Source organism: Bactrocera neohumeralis, chromosome 4 (genome assembly GCF_024586455.1).
Source record: "Bactrocera neohumeralis isolate Rockhampton chromosome 4, APGP_CSIRO_Bneo_wtdbg2-racon-allhic-juicebox.fasta_v2, whole genome shotgun sequence".
In the NCBI taxonomy this organism is placed as follows: Eukaryota; Metazoa; Arthropoda; class Insecta; order Diptera; family Tephritidae; genus Bactrocera; species Bactrocera neohumeralis.
The window spans coordinates 65,945,576-65,960,979 of NC_065921.1; the positions used below are offsets into that span (position 1 = coordinate 65,945,576).

The window sequence follows — 15,404 nt, forward strand, 5'->3', positions numbered from 1 at the left end:
GGTATAATATTTAGATTTCCCTAAGTTTGCCAAAATTACTGACGAGTCAGGAATGGGATATCTATCTGAAATTGTTTTCTCATTTAGTTTCCTAAAGTCTATCACCATCCGTAATTTTTGCCTACCATTTTCGTCTAAGACCTTTTTTGTAAAGACATGAACAGGCGAGTTATATGAAGAGCAAGATTTGCGAATTATTTTATCTTTAAGGAGAGCTAATAATTCTGTGTTTATGAACTCTGCGGCGGAAACAGGATAGGGATAGCTTTTGGTATAAATTGGCTCATTCGTAATCGTACGAATTCTACCCTGTACTTTGGTGTTATAAGGTAGTGCTCTATCTGTATCGGCAAAGGCATTAATATTGCTACTAATCATATTATTGAATTGGTTTCGGATACTAGTTGAACCGAATCCTCTATGGTTATCAAATTTACTTGGCTGCAAGAAATATGCTGAAGTTTTACTTGGCCATTGCGGTAAAATAAGTATCCCCTCTCTATATCAATTATAGCGTTAATTTTTTTCAAAAAGTCGTATCCAATGATACCATCAAACGTTTTTAAATTTGTTAGTAAATAAAAAGTAGGGGTAGAATCTAGGACATTTATTAAACATTGCTTCTCAATCAGATTGACGCCATTGATTGATTTAAGCTTGAATGTTTTTTCCATCGATTTCACGCCTTTCAAGAAAGAATAGTTTTTGACATAATTTTTAAAAGTACCTGTGTCTATTAAAATGCGTAGCTCCTGACCATTTGCCGTTTTTTTTCGTAATAAATGGTAGGAGCGAACTTAGTTTAAATGGTTGATATCGTCTGCAAAGTTACTCTCAATATCTTCATGACAGTCATTGGTGTTGTAATCATTTTCCTGATGCTCGCAATCATAATCGTACTCATGGTTATCCTGATCTCCTTCTATGTAATTATTGATATAATTGGCTTCTATTTCATTTGGCATATAGTTTACCCTTTGTACCTTAGGGAATGGTGATCTATTAGAGTATGTTTGATCGCGACCTCGCTTAAAAACTGTGGGCTGGAAAAGGATTGGATTCTATTGTGGTCGAGAAGTATTAATGGGAGGATTTGGGTTGGGCAAATGGTTTCTGTCTCGCTTTTGAAGAGCATTGTTGGTGTAAGGATTAGCATGTTGCCGAGTAGAAAGGATACTACGATCGACTTCCATAGAAGTTGGTCTATTGTTGTGATTTGAATAAGTGCGATGATTTAGCTGATTCCTAAAAAAAGGCTGACGGCCCTGAGATGTAACAGGAATATTCGGCGTCTGCGAATTCCCTACGGCAAAAATCGTACCTTTTGTGGATAGTTTCAAGCTCCTGAGCAACTGCAAGCGCAGTTGGAAGGTCCTTTGGCCTGGTGGAAAAGAGTATGTCACATAATGGTCTACGAAGACCCGAAACGAATACACGAAGTGCGTTTTTCCTTGCTCTCTCATTGAGAGCAGCGACAACTTCAGAGTTACCATTATGGGACATAATTTGCTTATTAAAATAATGTCAGTTGTTTATCAACTGTATCGTAATAATCAGCAATCGATAGATTGCCTTACCTCCAAATACTTAATTCATTTTCTAAAACATACAACGGTCTCTTATCCGCGTATGTCTGATCCAACCTTGCGATTATTGCCTTAAAATTAAGAACCGTGTTAAAGGAAGAAAGGGATGTATTAGCTGAATCTATAGTTTTATTTCTGAAAATTCCCATAGCGACATAATATTTTTCTGAATGTTCTTTATAATAGCTCATCGCAAAATGAGCTGCAGTGCGCTAAGCGGGATACGCTGAGGCTTCCCCTTTAAATTCTGGGAGGGATTTTATTAAATCTAAACTTAAATTATTTGAACTAACTGTAGGATCAATGCTTACCGGTAAGTAAGTTTCCCCGCTAGGTGGAATTAGCCGGTCAAGAGCTTGAGAAAGGCGGCAAATTTGCTCCGCCACTCCCTGCTTAATTTCTTCATTGCTTTTTTTCACTATTTCTATTACTTGTTCACGCGTAACACTCATTTATTATTATTTCAAACCGAAACCGTATGCCCTTTGAAAAGGCACTCCTAAAGCAAGGACTTTGGTGAAAATAATTCAAACTCTTTACAGGACAAATTACTGTGGTTTCAGCAATTTTTATAAAAAAAACGAAAAAATCAAATTTAAGGAAGGAAATACTTAGATGCCATACAAAATTAAATTTATTTTTTAAACTTTCACTTTGATATTGAAATTTTTCACTACAGGGTTACCCACTCGAAGTGTTACCTATTCAAACGACTATAATTTTTTAGTTTGATAATATTTTTATTGATTCCAATGACAAAAATGTATGAAAATAATCAAAAATTTAGAATCCATTCACTTTAGCTCGATATGGCCACCTTTTGCCTTGACTATGGCCCTCAAACGGTCAAAAAACGAGTTGCATGCTGCACGAATGTGAGCTTGTGGTATTTTGGCCCATTCACGTACAATCGCTTTCTTGAGCGCATCCATACTGGTGTATTTTTTAGTCCGCACCTTGCTCTCTAAAATGGACCAGATGGAAAAGTCCATCGGATTTGCGTCTGGTGAATTCGAAAGCCATTGTGTCGACGAAATGAAGCGTGGAACATGATTTTTTAACCACTCTTGGTTAATTCTCGCTTTATGTGACAGCGCCGAGTCTTGTTGGAACGTCCATTCTTTCCGGCCGAAGTGTTTACGTGCCCACGGCTCTAAAGCACCTTCCAAAATATTTTCACGATAATAAGTCGCATTTACTTTGACACCAGGCTTGATGAAAACGACTGGAGAGCGCCCATCAGCGGTCACGGCAGCCCATACCATCACTTGCGATGGGAAATTACTTCGGGTGGCCATTCGTAGGCTTAAATTCTCGTACGTGCGTTCGGTCAAGTAAACACGGTCATTTTGAGAGTTTATGAATTGCTCAATAGGGAAATTCTTCTCACCAGAAAACACAATGTTCGGAAATTCGCCACGTTCGTGCAAGTGTAACAACTCCTTCGCTCTTTCGAGTCTAACTTTTTTTTGCTGCGGTGTAAGATTGTGTCCTTTTTGGAACTTGTAAGGCTTGACCTTTAGCTCATTTTTCAACAGTCGTTGCATTGAATTTTGCGAAATTTTCAGCTCTTTAGCCATTTGATAATAATAATAATAACACTTAATCACCACAAGAAATAATCTTGAATAATTACTTACAAGTATTCTTTATGAAAATTCTTGGGTATGTTGAGATCTGATGATTGAAGCGAGGATCGTTGAGCCCTTTAAATTTTATAATTCCTTCAGTTGATGAGGTCCTTAGCCTGCCGGGCTATCCTTCGATTCGAGATTATCCTTGTTGGAGAATCTACTTACAATGAAGTATGATTGCTTATTTACGACAGGCCCCACGTTGGGCGCCAATTAAAAGACCAGACACTTGCTCACTTCGGCAATCACATTTATTCTGATTCTTTTCTGATTCGATACAGTTTCTTTTACTTAAAAAACTAAGCCTATCAAGCCTACGCGAATACCAAATGGAAAAAAACAGGTTGTTGTTGATGGTGTCAGGTATGCGATAAGCGGACGCTTTCCATAGATTTAGTTACCGCAAGTTGATGTCGCTTAGCGTGCCGTGTGCAAACTTTCCAACGCAGCATGCCATTATCATACGTTTTCAATGAAGGTCATCCGCAATAAATGTTCGGGCAGTATCAATTGCTAATTGTTGTTGTAGGGTGTCATTTACATATATGATTTTCTTTTCGAATTACTACAGCTAAGCGTAATTAGATTATGAATGGAAATAATGAAGAAAAAGACACGAGCGGATTCAATGATGCCTTTAGGGGAGTTGAGATGAGGGTCGATCCACTAACTTACACACAGAACTGAACTCACGCCTTTCTCTTTCTGGCAAGAGTCTTATGCGCAGCTGTTATTGTATATCCTTCTCTGCCGTACATATAAAAAGATATAGCGCTTGCAGTCACACTTTATTTTTACATGAAATTATTGAAACTTTAGACCGTGTCAATCATTAGCTTTGCCACGAATTGGAAAGTCAATCATATATCGTTGTATTCGTAATAAAATTCTGAATAGTTACATATTTAATTTTTAAAGAAAAAGAATGAGGGTAAATCACTACATCCGCTTACCTGTTTACACCTGGTTGACACGTATTGTTGCCTAAAAAATAGTAGTCAAACATTGTATGGCAATTTCTATATACTTTTTTTCTTTGATTGAGACTAAATTTATAAAGGAAAATACTGACGGTAACCAAGAAAAAAAATTAAATTAATTAATTTTTAATTAAAAATAGTCTTGCTAAGATATAGACTGTCAATCATTTCTCATTTGATTAATCAATAAGTTTTATTATTAAAAAAAAATATTTTATCACGGAAAAGAATGAGGGGTGTTGTTCTTAAACCGGATCCTCTACTATAACACGTGTTTTAGTTGCTGACAAAACGACATTTTTACTTGTTTCAAGAAATTTTCTCTTTATTGCTTTTAATGAACTGTAACATGCACTGTGATAACCTGATTCATAAATATCACTAGGTAAAACAGTATTTTGATATTTAGGTTTATGAAGTTTTCATTGTCGCAAAATCAATCGACATTTTTCTATAGTTTCCTCAGAAAACAAATGTACTTGATCATTTTTTTGGCACAAAAACACAATTCAATTTTCACGACATTCTTGTGATTCACGAAAACAATAATTACAACCATAAGAATTAAAATAAACTTTATAATATTAAATATTTTATTACGCTCAATGAGATGCTTCTCGACTAACGGTTCAAAATAGACTAAAAACATGTGACAACATAACCGTTACGCCGGGTGTGCTATGTAATTGTCTGGGGTTATACTTCGTTTAAGCAGAGATATCCACGAGAGTGAATGCGATAGCAGTAGTACAACATAGGAAATAAAGAGAGAGTAGAAATATACTTCAAATATTATATACCTTATACACAAACTAATGCTCGAGGCTCGAGTGTTTTTTTTTTTTAATTTTCAAAAACGTCTGCCACGAGGTTACAGCCGAAAAAATCGTCAGCCATTTATTTAGCAGGAATTTCAGCTGAAATAATGTCATCCACTTCATTTGAATGTAATTTGTTCAGCAACCAAATTAGGATATGAGCATGCGGTAGTCCACGCTTCTGCCATTTCATCGAGTACATATAACAACGTGTGCCACCAAAAACTCGATACTTAGTAAGCACATCCATCATAACCTTTAGCCTGCTGAAATACTCTGGCGATTATGTCATGGCGATCTTGCGGTTTTTGGCCCGGTTCCAACTCACGTTCAATTTCCGTCCACTTCGGATTGCATGTGAACGTAATAAATAAATCCGGAGTTCCATAATATCGCATGTACGTAATAGCGTCTTGAGCGTATTGGTGCCTGTGGCGTGGGCTTCCGATATAAGATGATGGGAGAATCGTCATACGTCCAATATTCTGAACATCACCATCTGAATGAATAGCATCATATATAGTGTATATAGTCCTCAGATCGTCGCTTTTCCCGATTGAATCGGATGAACGCTAAACGTTCGGTCTCGACTTTGACATACATGTCGACAGCGAATTGCTGGAATAGCCGACGGCACTTCAGAATGACATTCTCCTCATGTGTACGAATCATTATACGATATGCATAGTAATTCATTGCGCTTAGATTTTTATTCGTTGACACGCCTGAAAATGCAAAATTAAATGAATTGTTAATGGAAACCAATAATAGCAATAATACGTGTGTGAATAATGTACCTGTAATTGGATCGACCATCTTCAACGTGATGTCGTATCCGTCTTGCCCTTGCCACTAAATGATTGGATATTGTAACGCATCGTACAAACGATGTGTCTCGTTTACACGATGTGTGCGGTATTGATAAAAATAAAACACCGTTTATTAACCGCGTATATTTATATTTAATTGAGAATATTAGAATGTTTAATTTAGTATATAATTAAAGAATATTAAACGTAAAGCTTCAAAAACCAAAGTTGCGCGTCTTACTTCCTCGCGTTCGCTCTCCATACTCCCTCGCAAGCATCCCTCGTCTTGCCACCTGTTGCTCGTTGACAGATGCATGATATTGCTTCTTCGCTGATCGACAATATCTCGCGATTTAGAGTGTTGGATCGCCAAAAATAATTGCAGCAACATCATTAACGGTGGGTGCATTGAATCTTCGCACATGTTCACCTGTTGGGGTACAATCCGCTCTTATGACAAATTTGTGCGTATCCGATGGCATTCGTTCCAGTGCTGTTTTGAACATATTAACCACATCATTATTAGTGTGAAAAAATGCTTTCAACTGTTCAATAATTCGTCTCTTTAACTGTTGTGTTCCCTGTATATTGCACCGCACATTCAGCTGATCCACTATCGACGAAATGAAATACATTTGCAGAAATTGATGCGGTTCATCTGGTTTGGCACCATTGAACCATGCAAATGATATATTTGTCCTTGTATCTGTAATTGCAAACAATCATTTGTTGAAGAAATACGGTGTAACTTCTGATCGTGTGATGGTGTAGTGTGTGGTGTATATTTAGTTGTTATGTGTTGCAATTTATTTTGTTGGTGTGAGTGATCGCTAACCTTGCAAGTCGGCATGAAGCCGCCTTCTCGAATGATATTAGATCCAAAGGAAGTCATGCGAAAGCTGTTATTGTATTCAGGGATGTGTTGAAGAAAATGGCTAGAATCGGGATCACTTGGTTTCAGTGGCTGTGGTGGTGTAAGTAATGGATCCAGTTTGACTTTTCCACTTGCGCAGCACAATCCAGCCGTTTCTCTTTTGAACTTCAACGCATTGCAATATTGGCATATAGTCGTCATTTGTCCAATATCTAAATTTTCATCATCACTGTATTTCGCAGTGGGATCATATTGGAATACCAAGCGATTGTATGATGCCAATGATCTTCGTGTCCTCATGCGCTGTCTCAATCGGACATTTTCTCTTGTTAAATTTTATCTTTCTTCGCTTAAGTTCAAGGGAAAACCCGTCTTATTTTTATATATTAGATATTCAATCTTTTTATTTGCATAAATGTATGTATACGGTTGAAAACAAACACAAATGAATATGTAGGTAAATGTTCACTATAAAATATTCACTTATATTGGTGTTAACTTTTGATGATATTCATTTTTGCATGCAGGCATGCAGCATTACAAAATTGCTTCTTATAGCAAAGAAGAACAAACAACTGAAAACAATGGTTCCAAATGGTTTATTTCTAAATAACAATGTTTAATAATAGGCATTTATAAATAATACATTGCGATTATTACTTACCGCAGTATGTCCTTCCACTTTCCTGGCTGATCGATGAATAAGGTCAAACACGTTATGCAGTGGCATATATGCACAAAGGCACTAGCATTTACCGTGCAGATCAGCACAGCTAGGATAGGAGAAAAACAAACTGCAGCTTACAAACAACAAGTATATAAGCCCAAATAACTAATTAGAGCTTGCGCCTACCTGCTTATGCTTATGCGAAGAAGGGGAAATGACAAATATACAAATTGCACAAACAAGTAGGCAGAAGCTTTACAGTTGGAATTATGTATATAATATGAAGTTCGCGACAATTTAAAGAGAAATGAAAATGAAACATTCAACTGTAAAATAAACATAGAAATTGAATATTACATATTTATATGTATGTATATGGGCAAGGGTTGCCAACATCCCCACCCCCGTGAATCAACCTGATTCACCACCATCAATGTCCAGAACGGCTAGTTTTGAGACTGCTCGTTGTTTAACTCCTGTGGAAGTTCGTATGTCTGCTCGTCGTACTTCGCCATCAGTCCCAGGGTATACTTTCTCCACTCTACCGCGGCACCATTCTCGTCGTGGAATGTTAGGATCGCATATAAACACCAATTCTCCTTCTTTCAGTGGCTTCGTTCGACGGCACCATTTCACACGGCGAGTCAAGGTAGGTAGATATTCAGTAATCCACCTCTTCCAAAAATGATCCCTCAATTGACGAGCGATGCGCCATTGCTTGCGTAGCATACAAGTGTTTCCCAAGTCAGCGTCTGCTAGAGGAGTCTGGGGCGTGTTTTCTGCTCCCAGAATGAAATCGTTAGGAGTTAGAGGCTGTTCTTGGTCGGCAGTGATAGGCAAATGCGTCAGTGGGCGAGAGTTAACGACATTCTCAGCTTCAATCAGAAAACTAATCAGAGTATGCTCTCTTGGTGAAACTTCTTTTAAAGTGTGACGTAGAACTCGCTTAACGCACTGTACCATTCTCTCCCATGCGCCACCTTCCGAAGGGTTAAATGGGGAATTAAACACCCACTGGATATTTTTCTGTGATAATTCACTTTGTAAGCGACCGCAGTCGAACACTTCAGCGAAGCGTTTTGCTTCTCGGTCGGCGCCAACGAAATTCTTTCCATTGTCGGACCTAATTCTTACGGGCGCACCACGTCTATTCACAAAATTACGTAAGGCAATAATACAGGAATCAGTACTCAAATCGTGAGCCAGTTCTAGGTGTACAGCTCTCACTGTAAGGCACGTAAAGAGCGCAACCCATCTCTTCTCGGTGCTGCGTCGAACAGTCACAGTGACTGGGCCAAAGTAATCAAGGCCAGTGTAGCTAAACGGGCGTACGTAAGGAGTAAGTCTGTCCGACGGAAGCGGACCCATCCAAGGCGCTGACGGAGTAGCTTTATTCAAACGGCATACATTGCAACTGGCAATTACGTTGCGCAACACACTTCTTAGTCGTGGCACCCAATAATTGCGGCGGATGTCACCAATAGTAGCTTCTATGTTCTGGTGACACATGATGTTATGGTGATGTAACACCAATAATTTTGTAAAGGCATGATCAGGCGGTAAAATAATAGGACGTCGTGTGCTGATTGGAAGCCAGCTGGCGGCGTCGATGCGTCCCTGTACTCGAAGAACACCTTCTTCGTCTATATATGGTGAGAGTTGCAACAGTGTACTGTCATGGGCAATGTCGTGGCCATTTTCAATGGACTGGAACTCTGCTCCATACACTTCGCGTTGCACTATGCGACATAAAAGGCGTTTGGCATCGTCTACTTCTTTGGCAGTTAAGCCATAACATTGATTTGGCTGTGTACGACGACGGCAGTGATCGACAAAGCGTAAGACCCAGGCAACGGTTCTTACCAACCTTTGAAAAGAAGAAAATCTATTAAAATCTATAATATTACAACTCACGATGACTAAAGCGAATTTGGACCGAAGCTCTTCATCAGGTTCATCATTTCTAGAAACTGTTACGTCTTCAGAAGGCCAAGCCTGCTCGTCCTGGTGTAAGAACGGGGGCCCCCGTGACCAACGTGCTGTTGGATTAAAATTGGTGCAATCATTTGCTCGCGTGGCTTCATCGGCTACATTGTGCTTAGTGGGTATCCATCTCCAATTTGATATGCTTGTTGAAGCCAATATCTCGGCTATCCTATGCTGAACGAAAGGCTTATAACGACGATGTTCACTCTGTATCCATTTGATGACCGTTTTTGAGTCACTCCACAGGATGCAATCTTTGATGTTTAGAGAATGTTCGTCGCGGATACACTGCATAAGGCGAGTGCCCAAAATCGCTGCCTGAAGTTCGAGGCGTGGCACGGTGAGGGTTTTCATTGGCGCACATTTTGTCTTGGCACAAACGAATGCAACATCAAATTCACCAGATAAAGATTGAGATCGTATATAAGCAACGGCGGCAAAGGCATTCTCACTAGCATCAACAAATATGTGGAGTTGAAGTACCTGAGGTGCGCAATTTCTGAAATAGTAACGAGGTATGGCATACTTGACAATCTCGGGTAGTTGTTTACGCCACTTCACCCAAGCAGCATTTACGTCGTTTGGCAATGGGTCGTTCCAGTGGATATCGTGTTTCCAAAGCTCACGCATAAGCAACTTGGCTCCGATGACGAAATTGCTCAGAAACCCTAGAGGGTCAAATATCGACATGACGATACTTAAAAGTTCCCTTTTAGTAGGGCGTCTCTTCCCATTTATCACCGCTTCAGAAACGTTATGGAATTTCAGTTTGAAGCCGAAACAATCTGATGATGGCTGCCAAAACAAGCCTAGTACCTTCTCACCAACGAAACCTTCTTTCTTGCCAATCGATCGTGTAACATCAGTACCACCAAGCGCGGTTAACACCTTTGAAGAATTGGATGTGAAATTGCGAAGCTCGAACCCAGCATCCATATGAATCGCTCGGACCTGTTCTGACACGGAAATTGCTTCCACTTCCGAACTGAAGCTATCAACGAAGTCATCGACATAATGGTGGTCCAATATTGCTTTTACTGCGCGGGCCGTGGTTCCTTGCTTATTTTGGTGCTCCAGCGCGTTAACTTTTTTTACATAATTTGCAGCACATGGTGAACAAGCAGCACCAAACGTCATCACGCACATTTCGTAAACATCCGGCGGTTGCGTAGCATCACCATCACGCCAGAGGAACCGCTGTGCACATCTGTCATCTTCTCGTATAAGGACTTGGTGGAACATCTCCTTGATGTCTCCACATACGGCAACTGCGCCCTCACGAAAACGAAATAATATCGACGGCAATGGGCGATATTCTTGTGGACCCTTCAAGAGCTGTGAGTTGAGGGAGATTCCACTTACCTCAGCAGCGGCGTCGAAAACCATACGTAGTTTTCCGGGTTTGTTGGGATTAGCAACGGCAAAGTGTGGCAAATACCAAGTTGTAGGTGTACTCACAGCAGCTTCTGCTGGCGGCAGTTTTCGTGCGTACTTCTTTGTGACGTAAGAGTCCATGATGTTCTTGTATTCGGCGGCAAAATCTGCATCACGACTCATCCTTCGCTCTACACTGACTAATCGTTTCAACGCCATATTGTAGCTATCGGGTAAATTAACTTTGTCACTTTTCCATATAAGACCCGTTTTAAAACGTCCGTCTACGCGGCATGTGGTAGACTTCAAGACATCTCTGGCACGGATGTCCTCCTCACTTTCTATCGGCGGTGCAGCTCTAATACCAAAACTCTCAATTTCGAAAAAGTTAGATACCATATTGTGAAGTCTCTGATCAGCTCGACTATTCACGCATAAACACGATACTGTAGACGGTTGTGGAGAAGATGTTGGGCCGAAGACAACCCAACCCAACTCTGTATTAGCAATGAATGGTCCGTGCTCCTTTACCTTCACAGTCGTCGATGGTAATCCCAAATGGCAGTGGTCGAGACCAATTAATAGCTTAGGCCTGACTTGGGGGTAAGATTGTACCGGAAGTTGGCTTACGTGTCTATACTCATGACCCAAATCTACTCTGCTTAAACTCTGTACAGGAAGCTGTAGGTTCGACACAGCATACACGTTACGGAGCTTGTGTTGTTTCTGCATACCGGCGCCACTGATGAATAAGTCCACTACAAACGTTGATTCCTGCGCGGCACGTCCTCCGAACCACTGTACATTTAAAGATTGCTCACTTCCATGCATTCCCAAGTCCCGAACAAGGGCACTGTCAATCATCGTGATGGATGAACCTTCGTCCAGCAATGCGTATGTATCAACACGTCTGTGATTTCCGTATACGGTGACCGGTAAAATTCGGAAGAGGAGTTTGCTCTCAGTGGAACTGCAACTCAGAACTGCTGATCTTGCTTCCAGTGATGTCTGCTGGTTGTTGAGTGAACGACTTGGTGATGTAGGCTTACGATTAGCTTGTATATTCGCAGAGGAGAAAGGCGGAGTTGGCTGTCCTGACGAGTTGGAAACGTTCTCCCCGACTTCATGTAAGAGTTTATGATGCACTCTCCGGCAACCATTAATTGAACATAACTTGCGCCGATGGCAATTGCTTGTACAGTGGCCTAAATTGAGACAAGCAAAACACAAACGACGTCGTTTCACCTCTGCCCATCTTCTTGGCACTGAATATTCAATAAAACGCGCACACTCTGCTATCTTGTGTTGCTCTTGACAAATTGGACATCTCACTGATCGTTGTGGCTCAACTGTATGTAGAACCATGCGGCACTTTGAATCCTTGTAAGGGTCTTCACAAACAGTACAAATTATATTAGCTAATTTTGAAAGCCAATCACTAAAATGTTTTACTGTTGCATGTGGCTGCATAAGAGCTGCAAAGCTGGCCCATTCGACACGTTTGCTCAAAGGCAATTTTGAGACAAGTTCGTCGAGTAATGTAGGATTTGACAAATGCAATTCACCACCATGAGCAGATTGTAAAAATACACAAATATTACATACCTTCGTTGCAAACGGTATTATTTTCATAATGGCATTTTCCGAAATAGGTGCGATTTCTCTCACTTGACACAGCTGGCTGCGGATCAACTGCTCGGGGCGCCCAAATCTAAATTTTAATAAATCAATTATATTACCGACATTGTCCGGGTGGATTAGCAGTGACTTGACCGCTTCACGCGCGTATCCTTTCAGGCACTTTAATAAACGTTGATTATTCTCGTAATTGCTATATCCATAAATTGCAGTTGACTCTATGTAAGCCGTATAAAATATTGGCCAATCTTCCGGCTTTCCACAAAAATCGGGCAATTCCTGCAATTTTCTCGGCAAACTCGATGACTGTGTAGATGTGGCACTTGTATTAACAAACGTAGGCATTGTCGTTGAATTAGAGTGGATCGAAGGCGTATCAATCCCTAAAATAGTAGAGCTGTACATGTGGTTTGCAGCAGCGGTACTTGCTGCAAATAACGGCGGCGTGTAACGGATATCGGTAGGCTGCGACAACGGTACTGTACAGTTGGCAATAGCTGGCTGCTGCGATTCTGGCAATTGTGTTGCTATCCTCGAAGGAACTTCGACGGCGACATTATTGTTGGATGTATCCACGTTGAGCGTTTCACCACGTGACTGGGGCTGAGAGGCCGATAAACTGATCTCAAGCATGGCTATTCGTTTTTGTAGAGTCGCAATCACGTTTTCCTGACGCGCAATGGCAGCGGCTGATGATGATCGAGTGGTGGCTCCGGTGGCTGTAGGGGCGGCTGGTAAATCACTGGCTATATTGACGGCGGCTGATGCACTGCTACCCTGGCTGGGTTTTGATGACGTAGAAGCAGCGGTGTCCATATTTGGCGAATTAACTGAAGTTTGCCGGCGAGGTGATTTACCCATCGTATCTTGAAATTTCACAAACCAAATAGGCAAACAATTGGAGTGCGAAATAAAGATATGTCATCGATCAAGTGGGGCGAGTTTAACGCATTTGGTTTGCTTTCCGAATGGCTTCAAATGAAACAATGTTCAAATGGTTCCAAATGGTTTATTTCTAAATAACAATGTTTAAAAATAGACATTTATAAATAATTACATTAGCGATTATTACTTACCGCAGTATGTCCTTCCACTTTCCTGGCTGATCGATGAATAAGGTCAAACACGTTATGCAGTGGCATATATGCACAAAGGCACTAGCATTTACCGTGCAGATCAGCACAGCTAGGATAGGAGAAAAACAAACTGCAGCTTACAAACAACAAGTATATAAGCCCAAACTAATTAGAGCTTGCGCCTACCTGCTTATGCTTATGCGAAGAAGGGGAAATGACAAATATACAAATTGCACAAACAAGTAGGCAGAAGCTTTGCAGTTGGAATTATGTATATAATATGAAGTTCGCGACAATTTAAAGAGAAATGAAAATGAAACATTCAACTGTAAAATAAACATAGAAATTGAATGCTGAGCGAATCTGTATTTATTTGTTCTATATGTTTTTGTTTGAAAAGAATTATTTTGCAAAACTTTATTTGAACTGAACAGACATGAGTTTGAAAAAAAAAACTGACAAACTCATATTGACATGACATTCTTAGATGCTATAATTCAATAACGAATGAGGAAGAGTAGGGGGGAAGAGAGTAATAATATTTCCAACACTCCTTCTCAGCACTTTACATCAATTAGTTAATATATGTATACCCATCTCTTTTGAAAATTTTACTTGCTTTAACTTTTGTAAGTTCTTATTTGATCGAACAGACGATAACCTTTACTTGTATCTGAATATCCGATCATTATGTATTCTTTACCTTTACAACGAAACTTTTTATCGAGGGCCACTGCTGTCGATCCTAATATTTTAAAATGTGCCACACTTGGCCTCATACCCGCCCACAACTTATATGGTGTCTTATTCACGAGTTCTTTTGTTACTGTGCGGTTATGTATGTATATAAGCAGCTGTCTTAACTGCTTCCGCCCAAAAGTGTTCACCAAGTTTCGCATAATTTAACATGGCCCTGGCCATGTCAACCAATGTTCTGTTGGCGCGTTCCACTATGCCATTCTGCTGCGGAGTATACGGCACTGTTAATTGTCTTAAAATACCGTTTTTCTTTAAATATGACTCGAACACATTCGAAATATATTCGCGACCGTTATCGCTTTTCACAGTTTCAGTTTTAGAACCGGTTTGCTTTTACGCCATTGTTTTGTATTCTTTAAACGCTTCGAATACCGCATCTTTAGTCTTTAGACGTTATTGTGTTTGTACGGCGGAGCGCTATACGTGTGGTCCGTTCCCTTGAGTGGTTGAAGTAGAAGTGAGTGAGACTGTGCGTGGCTGGAATGTCTGCTTTCTACGGTGTCGTAATGGCCGACTCATTGAATCGTCACGGCGCGTAGTGGCTAGGGAGTGAGACTCGATGGACTGAGACGGTAAATGAGTGTTGTCGGTAAAATCAGCTGTGGACTGGCGTGGCGTAGCCGCCACACATATAACCTTGACACACTTTGATTACTTGACATGTCCTTTAAACAATTGAAATTTACGTATCCGTACTGATTATGCCACTTATACCATAATCTTTTTCTTCTTTTTGTACACTTCTTTTTGTCGTATGCATACACAAATAGTTCGTTATTGTGGAATGCTTTCAATAGAACACAATTTTTGTTGTTTTTGGTTTCCACGTAGTCACGCTTAAATGTAACTGTATGTCCACACTCGATTGCTTTGCTTACTGACACAAAATTCATTTGCAAATTTGGAACGTACAACACATTCTTTAACACAATTGTTGTGCCGCCGTCGTCGACGTCGCCGCGGCCAACTGCTTCAATACATAGGCCTCCTGACAACCAGGGGTCGAATCGTTATATACAAGTATCCGTTCGTTCGAATCGTCATTCGAACGCAAACTACCAATCGTAATAGACAAATTTAAGGAAATTTTATGTCTTTTATAATTTTTAGTAATAAAGAACATAAACAAGAAACCAATGAATTTAATATCTCATTAAAAATTACAAAAAAAATGTATTTGTTTGAACAAAATTGTTGTATTTA

General features: G+C 40.1%; 1 protein-coding gene across 1 annotated transcript; it reads right to left on the reverse strand.

The window, feature by feature from the left end:
* Positions 1-7,779: 7,779 nt before the first annotated feature.
* On the reverse strand, positions 7,780-13,782 carry LOC126755836 (uncharacterized). Its single transcript, XM_050468554.1, has 2 exons — positions 13,443-13,782; positions 7,780-13,381 (listed from the first exon to the last, which is right to left on the reverse strand). The coding sequence occupies exon 2, from the start codon at positions 13,225-13,227 to the stop codon at positions 7,780-7,782; it is 5,448 nt and encodes a 1,815-aa protein (XP_050324511.1). The 5' UTR covers positions 13,228-13,381; positions 13,443-13,782.
* Positions 13,783-15,404: the final 1,622 nt, after the last annotated feature.

What these genes read in the sequence shown, in the direction of transcription:
- LOC126755836 (XM_050468554.1), bottom strand. Translation starts at nt 13,227, where the DNA reads ATGGGTAAATCACCTCGCCGGCAAACTTCAGTTAATTCGCCAAATATG.